This window comes from Macaca mulatta, chromosome 6 (genome assembly GCF_049350105.2).
Source record: "Macaca mulatta isolate MMU2019108-1 chromosome 6, T2T-MMU8v2.0, whole genome shotgun sequence".
NCBI classification, from domain to species: Eukaryota; Metazoa; Chordata; class Mammalia; order Primates; family Cercopithecidae; genus Macaca; species Macaca mulatta.
The window spans coordinates 141,715,884-141,735,750 of record NC_133411.1 but is presented as its reverse complement, the minus strand read 5'-3'; the positions used below and the strand labels follow the sequence as shown (position 1 = coordinate 141,735,750).

General features: G+C 54.5%; 2 protein-coding genes across 8 annotated transcripts; one reads left to right on the top strand and one right to left on the bottom strand.

Moving 5' to 3' along the window:
* The first annotated feature begins 1,289 nt into the window (after positions 1-1,289).
* Positions 1,290-9,454, top strand: SHROOM1 (shroom family member 1). 7 transcript variants are annotated; one of them, XM_015140765.3, is made up of 8 exons: positions 1,290-1,348; positions 5,745-6,761; positions 6,851-6,906; positions 7,103-7,309; positions 7,498-8,067; positions 8,153-8,294; positions 8,395-8,667; positions 8,789-9,454. In XM_015140765.3, the coding sequence occupies exons 2-8, from the start codon at positions 5,787-5,789 to the stop codon at positions 9,119-9,121; spliced, it is 2,556 nt and encodes an 851-aa protein (XP_014996251.3). In that variant the 5' UTR covers positions 1,290-1,348; positions 5,745-5,786; the 3' UTR covers positions 9,122-9,454. The 7 variants fall into 7 exon arrangements, with proteins under 7 accessions (XP_014996251.3, XP_014996254.3, XP_077861293.1 ...); XM_015140768.3 differs by having other exon boundaries at positions 1,290-1,936; XM_078005167.1 differs by having other exon boundaries at positions 1,290-2,105.
* A 5,353-nt stretch (positions 9,455-14,807) lies between these two features.
* Positions 14,808-18,292, bottom strand: SOWAHA (sosondowah ankyrin repeat domain family member A). The gene has a single exon (XM_001104907.5). It carries the CDS (start codon positions 17,970-17,972, stop codon positions 16,326-16,328), a length of 1,647 nt encoding a protein of 548 aa, XP_001104907.3. The 5' UTR covers positions 17,973-18,292; the 3' UTR covers positions 14,808-16,325.
* Positions 18,293-19,867: the final 1,575 nt, after the last annotated feature.

Genomic DNA, 19,867 nt, shown 5'->3' with positions numbered 1-19,867 from the left:
TGGGCAACAGAGGGAGACTGTGTCTCAGAAAAACAAAACACACAACAAAAGTCTTTCAAAGCCAAAAGGTTCTGAGGCACTGTCTTAAAGCCTAGAGCTCCAGCTGAAGCTGATGCCTGAGTCCCAATGGTGTTGAAGAAGGAGCAGGGCCCAGAGGGCACCACTCTCAGAAGTCGGGCTCAGGTGTCTCCTGCCTCCAACCCCCAGAAGACCCAAGAGTTCCTCAGGCTCCCAGTGTCCCTAGGAAGTGGCGACCTTGACTCTTGGCCAGAGTTCAGAGTCCTGGTTATTAACACCAATAAACCTTTATTTGCCAAGGATACTACCATGGGAGGACACAGCCTCTGAGCCCAGCCCTGCTGATCCTGTGGAAGGGGGAGGGCAGCGGAGGACAAAGGCAGAGACCTGAGAGCCGGAGAGGCTCAGCAAAGGGCCCCCAGCCCCTCTCAGGAACGGAGCATTTCTTGGCAGAGTGGTATTCATAGGACAGAGTTTGGAAAGTAGGAGCAGCGGGGAGCCTGAGGACACAGCAAGGAGAGCTCAGTGGCAGGTGCAGGCAGAGAGTTCTTTGGAAAATGGAGATCCTGGAAGGTGAGGGCCTCGAGCGCCAGCGTCCAGCCTTAGTGGGTATGCATATGTCCAGCTCCCTAAGGACCCACTCAGGACAGCTAAGGTGCACACAAGTACAGGCCCTTCCCCGTGCTCCGCCCCCCACCCCCAACCCTGCTAGCAGGCTGGAGGGCCCCGACCATGCGGGGTAGTGGGAGAAATGGAAAGAAATGGGACAGGAACAGGACACAAGAGTCCATGGTGGGAGTCAAAGAGCTGGAAGCGTTTTGGAAATGGGGGTCTGGGGGAAGAGTTGATCAAGGGGCGAGTTACTCAGCAGGTGGGAGGCACGAGGCCCTGGCAGCTCTGTTTTCTTGGCTGGGCTCGGAGAGGAAAGCGGGTAGCAGTCAGGCAACTGAGGGCCCGCCCCGGACCTCCCTACCGAGGGAGGTGTCAGGCCCCCAGGGACCCGGCCCCCTCAGCATCACGGGTGCTGAGGATGCGCTGGAGGCCGGTGGGCGGTCGCGGTAGTCGCCCTCCCAACCCCTCGCTCAGGTTTCTCCGGCCTAGGGCAAGAGGCCACCCCGCGCGGGAACGCACTGTCCACTTCTCAGGCCTGGAACTGGGCCGGCCCGCGGACGCTACCGAGAGGCGGTGGCTCCCACCCCCTCAGCCGGACGTGGCGCCTCCCCTCCGGCCGCAGCCGGAGCCTGGAGGTGGGGTCGAAGTCGGAGCCCGGGGCTCTGATGTCACCGAGCGGCCGCGAGTGCCCAGGAGCTCGTCTCGGCTGGAGCCTCAGGTACGCGGCGGGGGCGGGGGCGGGGGAGCGGGGAGTGGGCGGCCGGATCCGCTTCCCTGGGGAGGCCAGCAGGGCTGCGGGCGGACCAGTTGAGGAGCGGGTGGCAAGGCGATGGTCGCCAGGCATCCCGGGCGTCTTCGGTCGGGACGTGTCAGGCTCGGCGCGCGTCAGGTTGCTCGCGTGGAGTCGGACCCCAGCGCGCCTCTCCCAGCTGCAGAGCTGTGGGGCGGAGACGCGGCCCCCTCTCAGCTGGCGGCGAGGATCAGGGGCGCCGCCGGGGGTGCCGCGTAAGCCTGCGGGGTCGCCGCATGTGGCGCCAGCGTGCAGCGAGGTCTTCCTCCGCCACCCTCCGCTCCTGCCCTTTGTCGCCAAGCATCTGGAGAAGCCGAGTCCTTTCCTCCCGGGCTCGCGCTGTGCTCTGCGCGCGATCCTTCCCCAACGGTGAACCCAACGAGAAAGGCCGAGAACTGCGCGGGGCTGCGGCCATCGGCTGTCGCGCAGCTCCGCCTGTCTCTGCTGCCCCCTGCGGCCGCGAGGGCCTGCGCGTCTCTCCCTGCCGTGCCTAGGCTCCCAGAGCTTGAACCCCAGGTAACCGGGTCTGTCCACGTCCGCGGCCGCCTCTCCCCGCTTGTCGCCAGCTTCCTGCATTTCCTGTGCATGGCACGGAGCTCGGGTCTCCGGAGACTCTGCATCTGGGGTGCAGCGACCGATGAGCCTGTAAACCAGCCGCACACTCGGAGCGCGGATACTGCGTGGGGTGCGCTGTCAGCGCTAACAGGCTGGAGAATAGGGGGACGCTGGGAACAGGGAGAGCCAGTGAACTTCCCAGAACGTCCGCCTAGCCAGACCTAGCCGCGGGTACTGGGGTTTGAGACGTGGTCCAGGACCCAGGAACTCAGTCTGAGAGGGAGACAGCGCCTACACAGTGAGCCCAGTACTGAGGGGAGGACCCGTCAGAAGGGGCGACCTGGACAGCCCCTCCACAGAGAAGTCAGATGTGAGGTGGCCTTGAGGGAGGTATGATCCAAATCCTGATCATTCGTTGTATTTGAGGCTGTCCGTTCTCCTGTGCCTCCTCGGTCGCCTTACCTGGATCTGTTCCCATTGCCTTGGTGTGATTTTATCCACCAGAAACTGTCTTCAGCTATTTCCCCAGTAACCTCTAACTAAAAAACTGGGTCTTGCCTGGTCCACCCTCCCCTGCTGAACTCCAGAGCTACATCCCAACTACTGCCAGACTTGTCACAGACACCATTAAGCCCAGACTGAAGGAGCACTGGCCCCCTTGACCATTCCCCAGCCCCAGCTCCTCCTTTCAGAATGGTGCCTCCACCTGCCAGACCCTAGCTTTGAAGGCCAAACTCATCTTTGTCTCCTCTTCCTCTCTGACTCCTTCATTCAGGTGATAAGTGTACATCAAATACCCACCCCAACTCCCCCTCCCAGGACTCCAATCTGGTGGCTTTCTATCGGGGAGTCCATGCTGCTCCCTCTGCTCTGGAGAGGCTTGGCAAAATGCCTGCAGAGCTTCTTCCCTGGACTCCCTTTCAACAGCAGGCACAGGCTTGGCAGCCCAGCCCACCGTGCCACTGCCACTGAGGTGGGGACCCCTAAGATAGGGCTACCCCCAGCCACAGGGGCTGGCTGGACTGCAAGAGGCTCCCTGCAGCCAGACAAGCGTGAAAATGCCTTGTGGTTTTGTGCCGAGCCCCCCACCCCCACCCCCCAAAACACACCAAAGCAGCTGGGCCCTCTCAGCATGGTAGGTTCTGCAAAGGACACACTGTGAACAGCCTGCATGAACATCAACCTAATAGGACCACCGATGCAAAAGCATCTTCAGCAAGTTGGAGTCAATAAGGAAACAGATGTGTAGACACATTTTTATCACCCATTCAAGCTGTTTTTATTTGCTGAATTCAGAATCCTTTAACACAGTAACTCACAAATAAGATAGATTTTCATCGATTTTCAAGACTTTTTTCAAGACCTGCAGGAAGCCAAAATGGGCACGATGGGTGGCATAAGCTAGTACTCCCAAGCTGAACTCAGAAAGAGTAGGAGGAGAAAGGGCTAATAATGTCTGAGCAGTCGGGTGGGCTTCCTAGATGAGGTGACTGTCCTCCCAGGAGCTGCTACTCAGAGTAGTTTCTCGTCCTCCTAAAGTTTAGAGTGGAAATACTTTGCAAAAGAGGTCCCCAACCCTAAGTGTGAGGGCTAACTTCCTGGGCTTACTGGCATATACAGATGCCCCCAGGTGGGTGACATCAAGATGTTCTGGTCCTAGGTCTGCTGAGATCCTCTCCTGGGAATGTTGTAGGTACTGCCTTTCCCTTTTAGGAAACACCATATCCTCCTACTACTAACCCCTGTACTTGCCCTAACCAGCAATCTGTAACATCCTGGGCCTCAGGGATGTGGGTGGAGGGTGACTCTGAGCTCCAAATAGTGTCTAGGAGGCTCAGATAAGCCTGCTTTTTGGTCCTCAGCCTAGCCACAAATCACCCTACTCTGCATTCCCTACCAAGCAGCTCAGAGAACGCAGGCCAGCCCCCCAAAGTCTCCATAGTTCATAGGGAGCCCCAAGCCTCAACATTGCCCTTTCCCAAGCCTCAAAATTGCTCTTACCCTGACCCAGGCACACCCACTCAACTCTTACCCTTGATCCCCATCCCAGGACCAGAAGGGATCGATTTCTGGTCAGACCTGCCCAAGCTGTGCTTGCCTGCTCTGTTTGTACCTCATATTGCATGAGGAACCTGGCCAGTGTCTATGGTGGCAAGTGCTTCACCCATTCTGTCCTCTTCCCCAGAAAAGACTAATAGGGAGGGAAGAAGGGTGTGCAGAAGCTAAGGAGCTCTCTTCCTTCTCCACCAAGGCTACCCCTATATCTAGTCCCTGCAAATCTGTTATTGTCCTTGACATTCAGCAAATATTTGGGGTTTTGTTTTGTTTTGTTTTGAGATGGAGTCTCACTCTGTTGCCAGGCTGGAGTGCAGTGGTGCGATCTTGGCTCACTACAACCTCCGCCTCCCAGGTTCAAGCAATTCTCCTGCCTCAGCCTCCCAAGTAGCTGGGACTACAGGCATGCACAACCACGCCCAGCTAATTTTTGGTATTTTTAGTAGAGACGGGGTTTCACCATGTTGGCCAGAATGGTCTTGATCTCTTAACCTAGTGATCCACTCACCTCGGCCTCTCAAAGTGCTGGGATTACAAGTGTGAGCCACCGCACCCAGCCCAAATATTTGTTTAACATTGACTATATGCCAGGGACTCTGCTGGGCACTGAGAGTGCAGCAATGAAGAAGAGCAGGGCCTGTCCTCAGTAAGCTCCGGTGGGAATGGGAGGAGGGAATCAGAAGCAAGCCAACAGGGACAGTGTGGGGTGATGGGGGCAGCTCAGCACACTGCAGGGGTCCCAAAAGGTGAGGAGACCTCTAAGCTGAGTCCTACAGGAGAAGCAAGAATAGAAGCAGGGCAGAGATGGGGGTCGGCCCATCATTCATAAACAAAAGGCAGAGTCTGAGAAGTAGGGACCAAATTATTTTGGAATCTGCCAATAGTGTGTGGGGAGGTAGGGGTGACTTTCCCGTAGTGGAGTGTGGGCTTCCTTGGAGGATTCAGGCTATTGCCAGGGCAGGAGGGATGGTAAACTGCCTTTCAGGAGGCTTGCTTCTAGGAAATTGATTCTGGCTGCAGTGAGCGTGGACGCAGGCCTGGATTCCAGGCAGGTTTCTGCCACTTCCCAGCTGTGTGGCCCTGGACAAATCATTTCCCCCCTCAAAACCTCATTGTCCTCATCTGTAAAATGCAGACAGCAGTTGTGATGATCAAAATAAATATTTATATAAAGCACCTGGAACATAACAGGCACAGAGGGACGGATGAAGGCTGTGAAGCCGCCTCTGCCCCTTGCCCTGGCTCTTCCCCCACCTCTTCTTTCTTAGCTCCCCTGAGGTCTCAAGAGTGTTCTTGACCATTGTTTATCAGGGAAAGATCACATAAAGAAGCCAACAGAGCGGCCAGGAAGCAGCCTGGGTGGAACAGGGTTGGGGAGGAAAGGAACATGGGTACCTTCTCAGCATTCCAGGAGGTCTCAGGGTAAAGGCTGCTTGTGGGCAAGGGGAGCCCGGCAGGGAATGAGCTGGTCCCAATTCCTTCCCCTGAGTTGGGCCCCCAACCTTCAGAGGTGCTCCCTGGGACTGGTCCTACTTCTTCTGCCACCTCTGATCCCAAGGTGACTCTGCCAAAAACTGGGGGACGCCAGCGCTTGTGACGGTGTGACCAGGGAGGGGAAGTGTAAGCGTCTGGCCGTCCGTGATGGCAGGGCCAGCAGGCTGTCCCAGCCCTCACCCAGTGCTCCTCACCCAGCACCACATCTGTGTTTTCCCAGGACCTACGCAGCCAGCCAGCCTCAGCACTCATCTGCGGAGCCATGGAGGCGCTGGGTCCTGGGGGCAACCGCGCCTCTCCGGCCTCGTCCACTAGCGGCCTGGACCTGCGGCATCTGTCCATGCGCGGGGACTCGGCCTACAGCTCTTTCTCCGCAGCCTCCAGCGGCCCCGAGCCGCGCACGCCATCGCCAGGGACAGACCTCCTTCCTTACCTAGACTGGGACTACGTGCGCGTGGTTTGTGGCGGCCTGGGCCCCGCCCCGCCCGAGGCTGCCCTTTCTACATCCCCTCGGGCCCGGCCCGCGGTCGCCGCCCACAGTGGGCCGCAGCCACCAGAGGTCCCGGGGACCCTGAGGCCACTGAACAGGCAGGCCACCCCGCTGCTGTACGCGCTGGCTGCGGAGGCGAAGGCCGCGACGCGGGATGCCGAGCCGCCCAGCCCGCCGGCCTCGAGGGCTGCCTACCGCCAGCGGCTGCAGGGCGCGCAGCGGCGAGTGCTACGGGCGACGTCGTTCCAGCGCAAGGAGCTCCGCATGAGCCTGCCTGCCCGCCTGCGACCCACTGTCCCAGCGCGGCCCCCGGCGACTCACCCGCGCTCGGCCTCGCTCAGCCACCCGGGCGGAGAGGGGGAGCCGGCGCGGTCCCGGGCTCCCGCCCCAGGAACTGCCGGCCGGGGTCCCCTAGCCAACCAGCAGAGGAAATGGTGCTTCTCGGAGCCAGGAAAGCTGGATAGTGTGGGTCGGGGCGGTCGGCCGGCGGGGGAATGCCTGGGTGAGGCCTGCTGCAGCTCTGGCCTCCCGGGACCTGAGCCCTTGGAGTTCCAGCATCCGGCGCTGGCTAAGTTTGATCACCAGGTCGGATGGCTGCCAGAGACGCAGCCCCAAGGCTCGACAGACCCAGACTCCGGGTCCTTGAAGCTTGGTGATGCCTACGGGCCTAACAGTCGGAGTCGGAGCGCTTCGGGGGAAGTGTTGGGTTCCTGGGGAGGATCAGAAGGGACCATACCCATTGTCCAGGTATGGAAGTCAGGAAATGCAGGATGGTAGGGGAAGCATCTGGGAAACAAAACTTGAGCCACATTTCAGTCGACTGTTCACCCTTCCAGGCTGTTCCCCAAGGAGCAGAAACCCCCAGACCATTGTTTCAGACCAAATTTTCCAGGTGAGAGACACAGACCACTCTGGACCAAGTTGGGGGGAGGCAGCTTGCATAGCTTTTGCCCAAAAAATGAAAGGGCTTCCTACCTAACCTCAGTCCGAGCCTTCTGGTTCTTTTGCAAACACCCTACTGTCTCCCTGGTGCAACACCGAGAGCTTCCTTCCTTTCACTGTGGTAACTGCGGGGTCCCTGCCTCCAGGTTCTTGCCTCAGAAGGAGGCTGCGGTGGTGTATCCTGCAGGGGTACCCCAGAGCAGCCCTGCTGATGGTGAGCAGAGGGTCTCAGAGACCTGCATTGTGCATGCCCGGCTCCCCTCCCTTCCTGATGAAGTGTTCCTAGAAGAGGCCCCGCTGGTCAGAATAAGATCACCACCAGACCCCCATGCCTCCCAGGGGCCCCCAGCCAGGTAATTCCCTCTTGCTTCCAAGCATCATGAGGCACCCCCCTGACACATCTACAAAACGCTAGAGGGGTATGCTCTCCTAGCTGGAGCCTGGGAGTCCAGGTGATGGGGGCAGGGACAGATGGCCCTTGGAGGACACCATTTGTTTGTGGCTGGAGCTTTTTCTGATTCAGTGTCTTTTCTGCTTCCAGTGTCCATGCCTCTGACCAGCAGTATGGAACTGGCTTAGGCCAAAGAACTGGCCAGGCTGCAGTCCCTCCAGAGTACCCGCTCCATGAGTGTCCAGGAACTGCAGGGGCAGATGACTGCTGGCAGGGGGTGAATGGTTCTGTAGGTATTTCCAGGCCCACAAGCCACATCCCCACTGGGACTGCAAATGATAACATCTCAACTGTTGACCCCACTGGACTGACCACCAATCCCCCTACAGCTGCAGAGAGTGACCTCCTCAAACCTCTCCCAGCTGATGCCTTGGGACTTTCAGGCAATGATACTCCAGGTCCCCCTCACAAAACTGCCCTGGATAGGGGCACTGGCCAGCCTGGTTCCAGGCCCCCATGGCCCAGTCAGTGCCTCGGGGAACTGGTTCAGGAGCTGGCCAGGTTAGATCCCTCTCTACTTGACCCTCTTGCTTCCCAGCCCAGCCCAGAGCCACCCCTGGGCCTGCTGGATGGGCTGATTCCTTTAGCAGAGGTCCGGGCTGCAATGCCGCCTGCCTGTGGGGAGGCTGGAGAGGAGGCTGCCAGTACTTTTGAGCCAGGGTGAGTGAGGGGTACCAGGGATTCTGGACGCTGAGCCCCTGAAGTCGGGGACAGGAAACCCAGGGAGCTCTGGCTTTGTTCCCAGGTCCTATCAGTTCAGCTTCACCCAGCTCCTGCCAGCTCCTCAGGAGGAGACAAGGCTTGAAAACCCTGCCACCCACCCTGTGCCTGACCAGCCATGTGGCCAGGGGCTCCTTGCACCAAACAACAGCATCCAGGGCAAGAAAGTGAGTGGAGAGGGGCTGGTGGAGGCTGGGGGTGGGTAGAAGCCCAGAGCCTGGACAGAGAAGTCGTGAGCCTGGCCCCAGCCTTGAGCCTTCCCTGCAGGTGGAGCTGGCCGCCCTCCTCCAAAAGATGCTTCAGGACCTTCACACGGAGCAGGAGCGGCTGCAGGGGGAGGCCCAAGCGTGGGCCAGGCGCCAAGCGGCTCTGGAGGCTGCAGTGCGCCAGGCCTGTGCCCCTCGGGAGCTGGAGCGGTTCAGCCGGTTCATGGCCGACCTAGAGCGCGTGCTTGGCCTCCTGCTGCTGCTGGGCAGTCGCCTGGCGCGCGTGCGCCGCGCCCTGGCCCGGGCGGCCTCAGCCAGCGACCCTGATGAGCAGGTAAAAGGGATTCAGGTTGCAAGGGAGTAGGGCAGTGAGGGGCCTGCTGTCTCCAGCTGGAACCATTCCGGGAGCGGCGGCGCCCTCGCCTGGCTCACGGCTCCTCTTCCTACGGCTCCAGGCCTCCCTGCTGCAACGCCTCCGGCTACTGCAGCGGCAGGAGGAGGACGCCAAGGAGCTGAAGGACCACGTGGCGCGGCGCGAGCGGGCGGTGCGGGAGGTGCTGGTGCGAGCTCTGCCCGTGGAGGAGCTGCGCGCCTATTGCGCCCTGCTGGCCGGCAAGGCCGCCGTCCTGGCCCAGCAGCGCAGCCTGGACGAGCGCATCCGCCTCCTTCAGGACCAACTGGACGCCATCAGGGACGACGTTGGTCATCATCCCCCGTCTCCCAGCCCAGCCCGGCCCCCAGGGACCTGTCCTCCAGTTCAGCCGCCCTTCCCTCTTCTCCTTACCTAGTTATAGGTGGAGAGGGTGGGGAGCACCGCCCCTACCTCTCACCCACATAAGTGAGGTGATGCTGATTTATTCTCTGCTTTTCCCTTGAGGGATTGGGGAGGACCCAGGCCAGGCCTCTCTAAGATACTCCTCCAAAGTGTTCTCATGTGGCCTCGCCCAGGTCTTACGGCTTATTTGGTAATTAATTTATGGATCTTAAAAACTGCAGTGTTCCCCCATTTTGTGATGAGAGTGTGGGGCTGGCAGGGGTTGGTTGGAGGGAGGAGAGAAGATAGAGGAGCACTTAAGGTGCAAAACAGCCTATTTTTTCTTCAATAAAAATTGTTAAGAGAAGTGTGTGTGTCAACCTTCAGCACAGCTGTGGGAGGAGTGAGAGGGGTCTTGTTTACACAGTCACCAGCCCTGGCTGACTAGAGCAGAATAGGGATTTGCTGGCGGAATATCAGTCAACCCTGCCAATGTCTAGTTAGCCTGGAGAACCTGGCTTGAAAACAGGAGGGACCAGGGGAATACTGGGTTTTCAGCTCCACTGTCACCAATATTTCCTAACTGTTCCAGTGACTGTGTCACAGCCACAAAGGCCTAGGTCTGATTGGCTGAGTCCGGATTCCGTAGCTGGTTTCTAGCCAACATCCCAGCTTCAGTAGTGAAAGTAGGAGTCCTGTCTCCTTTCAGGACTCAAGCTACTGAAATGGGCTCAGATGCTCTGCTGCCTAAATGCCCTGACAAATATTCAGTATACTTGAACATCCAGGGACGAATGTTCCGGCTACTGCAGCGGCAGGAGGAGGACGCCAAGGAGCTGAAGGACCACGTGGCGCGGCGCCAAGACCCAGAAAGCACCGTCTTCTTCCAGTTATGTTATCAACACTGTTTATCCTCCTCTCTTTCAGAGACCCCACTGGGTTAGCCAGGCCTGAGGCAGGCAGTCAAGGGTGGGAGCTGAAGGTGAGGGGTGGGAGACCTCAAGATCTTCCATGCTGGGACTAAGGACCTGGAGACATAGCAGTGGTTGTAATCTGAAGGTGGGCCATGGTTGGTAGTGGGAAGTTAGGGGCTGGAGTGGTATGACACATAGAACTCCTCAATTTGTGCATCCACCCCATGTATATAGAATCAAAGTTAGGTTCTCAGATATACACATTAAAATCTGCTTCAGCCTTTGTAGCTACAAATGCTGGGGCCAAGAACATTGTTCCACAAATATTCAGTGTATTTTTGGAAGTTGGGCACATTAAATGGCATGTTTATGTGCATTTAAATCCAACTGACCCCCAAGTGAGAAATCTCTGCTCCTGGGCTTGTTTTCTGATGCGTATTGTCATCAAGTGCAACTGGTTGGGGATTTTAAATGGTCATATTCATACCAAAAGCGTTTGTTATAACAGTTGTGCTATTGAGCACAGAACAATGCTCACATTATGCCTTTTTATAAAAAACACATGGGGCTCCTACTGAGGCCTTTGCGGGTTCTAACATTATGCTTTGCTTTGCCCCTTTGAACACAGTGGGCAGGGCCTCTGCTCCAAGGTCTTCAGCCTAGCAAACACACCCAGAGACATGTTCTGGATGGAAGCAACTAATTTCTGCCTTTTGCCCTGTACGGACCCTATTGCATTATTCCATTGTGGTATTCTTAGAAACAGCTATTTGGGGGGCTGAAGTAGGAGGATCACGAGTCTGGGAGGCGAAGGTTGCAGTGAGCCGAGATTGTGCCAACACACTCCAGCACTCTAGCCTGGGTGACAGAGTGAGACCCCCGTCTCAAAAAAAAAAAAAAGAAACACAGCCAACATAACCATTAAGCCAATGGGAATTGTGTATTTCAAACAAAGCACCCCCAGCCCGGCTGGGCGTGGGGAGCACAGGGGCGGGAGTAGGGCATCTGCCATCTTCCCATTAAACTGGACTTTGGTTGTGTGCTGGGTTTTTCCATGGGGAAATAAATATGAGGCTTTTGTGCTCGTCCTTGCCAGATCAGGAGAACCCCCAAAATAAGGCCACACTTCCTGCAATGGACCTTCTATCTTCCCTCGGTCTTCTTGCCCCAGTTTTTCTCCCTTCCATATCGTTATTTCTCCAGAGGGCAAGAATGAGCTCACCATATTTGTTCTGTATCAGCACCACAGACCAAGACTTTGCGGGGACCAGAAGCCCGGTGAATTGACCCTTCAGGATACTGCCAGCAGAGGGCACTGTCCTCCTTATGGTGAAAGCTGGTACCTATGCTTCGCCATCCAGATTCTCCAGCTACCAGGCCCTCTGGGCCAGCCACAGGGACTTTGACTTGCCTTGCTGAGCTGTTAAGCCCGAAAGCTGGAGCTGAGCCTTTTGCTTCTTTCAGAAGGAAACTCTGACCAGCCAGGCAGGGAAAGGCTGGCTGTCTTTGCCACTGGGCCTGTGTTGGAAAGTTACTGGCCAATGAGAAGTGGGAGACAGGGCAGTCGCGGGGAGGGGTGTGGGGGAATTTCAACGGTACACTGATTAAATCATATCCTCCTAATACGGATTTGATCAGTGCACTTTTTGATCTCGAACATCAGTATTAAAAAAAAAAAAAAAAAGCCTTGCGTAGTCTCCCAGGGTGAAAAAGCGGGTTGCATGGGTCGCTATCAGGGTTTCTGCCCCCCACCTCCTTTAGCCGCCTGCGTTCCTGCCCCATCCTCCTTCCGGCAGCCTGCCGCGGTGCTCCCGGGCTTTTGGGGAGCGCAGGCTGCGGCTGGCATCGTTGCTGGGCAACAGGCAGCCCCGCGGCCGCCTCCCCCGCTCGCTTTTTCCGCCCCCGCTGCTCCTCCTAATGTGGATTTAATCAGTGTACTTTTTACCTTCACGCTGTAAATTGGAAACGGAACAGGGAAGCCATGTTCCGCGGTGCCCCAAACCGGCGCGCAGTCTGTCTTGGAACATCCTGCTTGGCACAAAACGTGCCCCTGAGAGCGGCTGGCGCAGACCTCAGGGCTCCTCATTGGAACAAATTGCCATGCTGTGCATTCACATGTAAACCAGGAGCTTAGGAAATTTAGGTCAAATGTGGTTGAGGGCTGCAGAGAGAAAGAGGTGAAAGGGGCGTTTGGGGGCGCAGGAAGGCGGGAGGCGGAAATTGCTTAGGACCTCAGTGTTGCTGTTAGCCTAGCTACAGAGTGGAAGGTCACAATGGACGTTTACCTGTTGTCTTTGATGTTTAAGTCAGCACCCACTTCCCACGAGGAGGATTTTTTTTCCCCCTTTAAGGAGAGCTCTGGATCTCGATGTCTCTGCTTTCTTTTCTCTTCCCTGCAGGCACACCTGAGGCACCCAGGTCACAGGTTGAAGTCCGGAGGTGTGGCAGTTCCAAACAGGCGAGGTGGGTTCAAGGCAAAAGGCTATCTGGAGAGCGAAAGAGAATCTAAGTATAGGCCGGGCGTCTATAAATACAGGGTGACTCACGCCTGTAATCACGGGATTTTGGGAGGCCGAGGCGGGCGAATTGCCTGAGTTCAGGAGTTCGAGACCAGCCTGGCCAACATGGTGAAACCCCCGTCTCTAACAAAAGATTAGCCGGGCATGGTGGTGCACGTCTGTAATTCCAGCTACTCGAGAATCTGAGACACGGAAATCGTTTCAAGTGAGAATCGCTTGAACTAGGGAGGAGGAGGTTGCAGTGAACCGAGATCCTGCCACTGCACTCCTGCTTAGGTGGCTGAATACCAGTAGTTTAGGTCTGGAAGGTGGGAGTAGGGATGCTAGAGGAATGTGAGTTTAGAAATACATTATTTCTGTTTTAACTAAAGTGATATCACGTACAGAATTTGGGATAATTTCCCTCTTGTGGGAATACATTTTTCCTAGTAGAGTCAATTGTTATGTATACAATCACTAACATGTTAAAAGAATGGTGATCATGGCAGGGTGTGGTGGCTCACGCCTGTAATCCCAGCACTTTGGGAGGCCAAAGCAGGCGGATCACCTAAGATCAGGAGTTTGAGACCAGCCTGACCAATATGGCGAAGCCCCGTCTCTACTAAAAATTCAAAAAATTAGCCGGGCATAGTGGTGCCCGTAATCTCAGCTACTTGGGAGGCTGAGGCAGGAGAATCGCTCGAAGCTGGGAGGTGGAGGTTGCAGTGAACTGAGATTGCACTAGTGCACTCCAGCCTGGGCGACAGAGCGAGACTCCATCTCAAAAAAGAAAAAAACAAACAAAAAGCATGGTGATCATGTAAAGCAAATCCACAAATCAGAGCTATTTTGTTTTGGGATGCAGCCATTTACCCCCTGGAACTAACCCGGCACCCCACATTGGTGTTGCAGTTCATAAAGGGCTCTATCCACTATTCCATGTGCTCGTCCTTCCCCCACAGCCTGTGAAATAGGTACAGGAAGTCTTTTGTCCCATAGACAGGGAAGATGGAGTTTGGGTAGCTGGGTGACTTGCCCAAGGTCACTAAATGAGTAAAAAGGGCTGAGATGAGCCCACCCTGCTTCCTGCAACAGGATAGCAGACAGTGTCATGAAAAAGAGCACCCAAAGGCTATTCCAGCTCTGCCACTCACTAGCTGTGAGGCCTGGACAAGTTACTTGTGACTTCTCTAGGCTTCAGTTTCCTCACTTTAAAATCAAGATACAAATAGTACATACCTTGTAAACTTGCGATTAATACCTGCAAAGTGTTTAGAATTGTGCCTGGCACTTAACCAGCACAGGTTATACAGTCTATGCATTACCCTGGATCTCCATTAGGTAAGTGAGACATGCTTAAGAACAACCTCCAACCTCCATTAAAGGACATGTAAAACTTTACTTAAAAGCTTGCTATGGATATGACTCATAACCATCTACATCAACAATTAACTTCTCCCTCATTAAAAGGAGTGATTTCGTCCCTGTGACAATTCTTGTCCACTAAATTGCCTTCACAATTATTTTCTGTTAGCGTTGAAAATACCCTTCTAAAGGTGTGCCTCCTGCTAGGTGATATATGATTCTTAAACACTTTCCATATGCATATGAAACTGTAATTTCCTATCGGCTTACCTTATAGTTGCAGAAAGCTTTGGCCTGCAAGGAAAAACAGTGTTTTCTAACACCTGAACTTTACATATATTGATCCTAAACTCTCGCTAAATGTTTTACTTCACTTGGAAGGCTTGCGGCACACTCTTCTGAAACACAAAGATTCTTCTGGCAGTTCCGATGACCTTCCTCTGATTTAAGTGTGCAATAAACATTAGTTATTGTTATTACTACTTTGCTGGTTTAAATGTTGTCTTTCTCAAGGCAGGTCATACCTGTGTCTATGACCTTTGTCTGAGGCCCTGTTTCAGTCAGGCGTCTCTTTTACCATGGAAAATCTCCAGTATTTTATTCTATTTTCTAGACTGTCAGCTACTCTGATTGCTATGATTGTGCCTCCCACAATTTTTCTGCAGAGGCAGAAGATTTAATTTGCATTTTAAAATAATTTATGCAGAGTTCCAGGCAAGGAAGGTGGGAAGGTCACATCAGGGCCCACATTTATCTACAGTTCTCCATTACGATATCCATGTGCGGTTGACTCCTTTGCAGAGCAATCCAACTTCTTTCAATAACAGAATGCTTGAAAGAGGCAGAAGAATGAAGGAAAGGAAATTAGATACAAAGCAAAGAAAAATACAATAGCAAAAACTGTAGAATTTTTAAGGGAAGTACATCACCACTCAAGCAGAAACAAAATGGAGGACTGTTTATTTCATTGCTCAATCAAAACATTCCATGAAAGACTGCCTTAAATAATTTCAAAGGCTTCACTGATACATATGGGGGTGGGGAGGGAAACTCCACTACCCTGTGCCACAAAACTATTTGATATAACTAATGACATGCAAACACAATTTGCAAAAGCAGAACATTATCACAATATGATATTTAAGAAATTGGTTGAGTAAATAGATTTCATAACTTTAAAAACAGAAAAAAATTACACTGTATTAAGCCTGGGAAATCTTGGCAATTATCTACAAACTTTCTCATTTACAGATAGGAACAAAGGCCCAGAGAAGTTAAGCCACTCATCCAAGCTCACCGAGCAGAGATTCTGCATTTGCTATTTTGGAATAAGCTGTCTGCTTTCAAATGTTTTTTTAAAATGGATATTACATACTTTTTGTTTGTACAGAACAGTCATACAAAATAGTTGCTCCTTACTTGTATCCATTACTATTTAATTGCTTATTTTTCTGTCATAATACTATGACTTTTTTTCTTTGAATATTCACCTATTGCACTGAAAGGCTCCACTGGATTTGAAAACCAGATTCAGAAACACAGCACCAAGGTGCAATTCACAAACCACAATTTTTAAAATTAAGTATTCATGCCAAATCAAAATAGTCACCCACAAGTACTAAACACATGTTTATATCTCATGATGAAGACAATCACAAATTAAAAGTATCTGCCAAAATGTCTCTTTTCTCTAAGTCACCTTTACTTTCAAGATGTACTTGTTTGCAAATATTTAACATTCACAGTACAACTGAAATTAGTTACATTCATAATGGTCACAATCGTTATTCTGTGTTCAAGACTCTCCAGAATCTTGATTGCCTAAAATGAGGTAGATAAACTTTTGTTGGTTGGGATTAATTTCCTTTAGATCTTGATCATCTATTTTTTAAATAGAATTCCAAAGTATTTAGCAAAAAAAATTGAAAAATGTCTAAGCACTTTGCCTAAAAAGTTGAAAAATATAATTTCAAAAGGTTATTATGAAAGTTGCTTTACCTCATTTCATTTTAAAAACAGAATAAATGCATCAAATTACAAAACCACCGCATATCTTAAAGCTGACAGCCTAACATCTTTCAACATTTAAACAGACCCTTGCTCTAGTTCTGGCTTGGGATTGTGTAGCTGCAGAGGCATCAGGTGAACGCATTCAGGGGCCAGACCAGCTCCTGCCCCTTAACCTTTGACCCTGGATTTCAAGTTCCCTCCAGAGTTCAGGCCTGTCTCCTGGAGTTCTTTATAGAAAGCTCTCACTGATTTCTCAAATCCCATCTCTGGAGATGGGTCATGCTTCAGAGAGAAGCTGGAAGTGCAGGCCCATCTGGGTAAAACAGGCTGCAGTGGACAAAGCTGGAAACAGAATGCGGCTCCAGGCGTTGACTGGACTGCAGTCTTGGGCGGGTTTAGACTGCCAGGAGCAGGCCACGATAGATCAACCAGGTGGTAGTCCCAGGGACCTTCAGGTTGTTGGAGGCAAACTGGGCACTAGACCAGCTAAAGGCCCCGGAGTAGGTCGACGAGAGATTTCTGAGAAGGCTGGCAGACCACCGCGGATCTTTGTCTTTTTACGTGGAGCCATGGGCGACGCGCTCAAGAACTTACTGAAGGAGCTCGACTTCTTCAAGCCTCGGGCCAGGTCCTGGAGCATGAGGTCGTCGGCCAGGACGCCCAAAAATGCACTGGTGGTGGAACTGAGGATGGTGGCGGCCACCTGCACCGGGCGCCTGGCAGCAAGACTGCCACTTCCACCACCGGTCGCGTCTGGCTCCGTGGTGCTTCGCAGGCCTGGATCGCCAAGAAGGCGGCGCAACGCGTACGAGGAGCCAGGCCGCAGGTAATGGTAGGCGCGACGCCCGCTGTGGTCACGCACGTTCACCTGGGCACCCAAGCGCACCACCAGCAGCACAGCGGCGTCCTCGTGGCCGTGCAGCGCAGCCAGGTGCAGCGGCGTGTAACCGCCGTGGGAGCGCGCGTTCACGTCGACTGGCGCGCCACTGCGCCGCGCTACTTCCACCAGCTGCAGCGCCATCTCGCCGTCGCCGCTCTTGGCGGCCCAATGCAGGGCCGTGAAGCCAGACATGAAGTCGCGCTTGGCCGCCAGGCCACGGTCGCGCAGCAGCAGCCCGTGCAGCTGGTGGGTCCAGCGGCCCCCGGCCGTCCGCACGAGCCACTCGTGCTCTGACGGCTCCAGGGGCACGGCGGACGGCGGCGGCGCGGCGGGCACCTCCTCGGCGTCGGGGCTCAGCAGACGCGGGCCGGCGCGCGACAGGCGCCTCAGGTGCGGGGAGCGGCCCGGGCCCAGGCCGAGGCCCAGACCGGACTCTTCCACCGACAGCCGCCTCAGCAGCAGAGGGGAGCTCCGCGGGCTCGGCTCCTCCGACAGCTGCCGGCGCAGGCCCTGCTCCTCCGCCCGGATGCGGAGCGTGGCGGCGGCCGGGATGTAGCGCACGGGCAGCATACAGGGTTTCTGCTGCGACGGCCCTTTCGCTGCCCCGGGCCCGGGCTCCGGGTCTGGCGGATCAGAGCAGGGCGAGGCCGCCTCAGAAGAGGCCCTAGGCGGTGGGGCCGCGTCTGCGGAGGGTCCCTCGGGGGCCTGGGCTAGCTCGAGGGCTGGAAGCGGTGGGTCGGCGGACCGCTCCCCGGCCGGCTGAGCGGGCTCGGAGGCCGGCCCCCGCGGAGTGTCCTGTGTCTCTGTTAGCGGACCCAGGTCCCCCGGCGGCTCCACCTGCCGCGGCACCGGGACCAAGGGCGGAGCTCCCGGGGCAGAGGCGTCGCCTGGCAAGACCACAGTGGGCTTCGACGGCTGGGCCGCTGCCCCCTGGGGGCCGAAGGGCGCGGGCTCGGGCTCTGGGGGCCGCGGCTTCTTCCTCAGCACCACGAACTTGACGCCGTCGAGCTCCTTCACTACCGCCACGTTGTTGACGAACTGCTTAAAGCGGTCCCTGCGGGCGGCGCGGCCCCGCGGGTCGCCCGCATCGAGCAGTGGCTTGAAGCGGCTCAACAGCTCAGAGTTGCGCACCTTCCCGCCGTGCTCCTGCAGGAAGCCCAGCACCGCTGCCTGGCTCACCCCGGCGGCCGCAGCGGCGGCGGCGGCGGCCAGGGCCATGGTAGGGCCCTGGGTTCCTGGCTGTCGGGGCGGGTGGGCGCCGCGTCGCCGCGGGACGCACGGGAGCGGGGTTCCGGTAGGCGCGGCCGCGCTCACCTGGTGCCTTCCCCGCGGCTGGCCGGGCGTGTCCCCGAAGCTGGACCTTGGTCGCGCCGGTGCCACCGGGCCGGGGCGTCTCGGGGCGAAGGGCGCCAGGGGCCGCGGGGAGCGCCCACCCCCAGCACCCTGCCGGGCCCCGGCCTTTGGGGTAGGTTTCTGCCTTTGCGTTCTGTCCAATGGGCGCCGGGTTCCATTCTCCGTGCCGCGCTCGCCTTACAGGTGACAGCTGCCCCCGCGATGCAGAGGGAACTGGAGCAGAAATTCCCGCCGCCCCCCTCCCGCCCCGGAATTAAAGGCGCAGCGCTCCAGCTCTGGTCCCGGTTGCTAGGTGGGTGTGTTCCCTAGGGACGCCGCGGTCCGCCAAGGAGGAATGGATTTTTATTCCTTTAATAAACATTTAACCACTGCAAAACACCGAGTGATGATTTCAGAGCAATCCTTTTTTTTTTTTTAAAGGTCGTCAATACCGCTCCATTTTTTATTTATTTATTTTTTTTTAATTGCGTTTCATGCAGGAAAACGGCTTCATGCGATTTACGGCAAAACCAATTCACTCTGTGCGACAATGCACGTTACTCTAGGTTTAGAGAGACGTTTTCAAAATCAATTTTCTCATGGTAACATAATACATTTTCACGTAGGATTTGGGGTATAAAACCACAGGAAACATAAACATAACAGGAAAATATAAAGAAGGAAAAAATATCACCTGAAATCACCATTAACATTTTGAAATATCCTTTCCCTGTCTCCCATATGTGCATGTATATTTATGCTTTAAAATAAGAAAGCAATGCGGAGTCATGCTATGTTTTTAAACCTTCATTTTGTTCCACAGATAGGTATTGAGCACATAGTTTGTGCCAGGACTTTTTTGTGTGTGTGCTAAGATGCATCAGTTAGCAAGACAGATTTAAACACCTGTGACCTAGTGGGGCTCTTACGTTGGAGGAGAACAGAAGCATATGGTGAATTCGAAAACTATACGATATGCTAAATAAATGCTATGAAAAAAGCACAGCGGGGTAAAATGGATGAGAGGCAGGTTGCAATTTTGGTCTGGGCAGTCAGGATAGTACTCATTGTGAAAGTGACATTTAAGCAAAGACTTGAAGGAGATCAGGGAGTTCTGTAGATGGGGAAGAGGTTTCTAGTTGAGGGAACTGCCTGGCAGAGGTAGAATCAGTTCCTTAATTAAAAATGCAGGCCGGGCATGATGGCTCACACCTCTAATCCCAGCACTTTTGTAGGCTGAGGTGGGCGGATGACCTGAGGTCAGGAGTTCGAGACCAGCCTGGCCATCATGGTGAACTCCGTCTCTACTTAAATATACAAAAATTAGCTGGTCGTGTTGGCACACGCCTGTAATTCCAGCTACTCCGGAGGCTGAGGCAGGTGAATCACTTGAACCCAGGAGGTGGAGGTTGCAATGAGCTGAGATCGCACTACTGCACTCCAGCCTGGGTGACAAGAGCAAACCCTGTCTCATAAATAAATAAATAATAAATAAATGCAGTACTACAAATATATATAACCAGAAGCAGCATATTGTAGTAGCTAAGAAAACAAAGACTCTGGAGTCAACATTCCACACTTGAATTCTGGCTCTACCTTGGGCAATGGCTTGACTTCTCTGTGCCTCAGCTTTCTTGTCTGTAAAGGAATGATGAAAATCGTACTTACCTGCTCAGATGGTTGAAAGGATTAAGTGAGAAAATAAACACGAAAGACTTAGCGTAATGCTTGGCTTACAGTAATAACTCGAATTATTAGTAGTAATATAGTCACTACTATTA

Coding starts and splice junctions, on each gene's coding strand:
- SOWAHA (XM_001104907.5), bottom strand. CDS start 17,972: ATGGCCCTGGCCGCCGCCGCCGCCGCTGCGGCCGCCGGGGTGAGCCAG.
- SHROOM1 (XM_015140765.3), top strand. CDS start 5,787: ATGGAGGCGCTGGGTCCTGGGGGCAACCGCGCCTCTCCGGCCTCGTCC. Junction 6,907..7,102: donor TTTCAGACCAAATTTTCCAG/GTGAGAGACACA, acceptor CCCTGCCTCCAG/GTTCTTGCCTCAGAAGGAGG. Junction 8,068..8,152: donor GCCAGTACTTTTGAGCCAGG/GTGAGTGAGGGG, acceptor CTTTGTTCCCAG/GTCCTATCAGTTCAGCTTCA.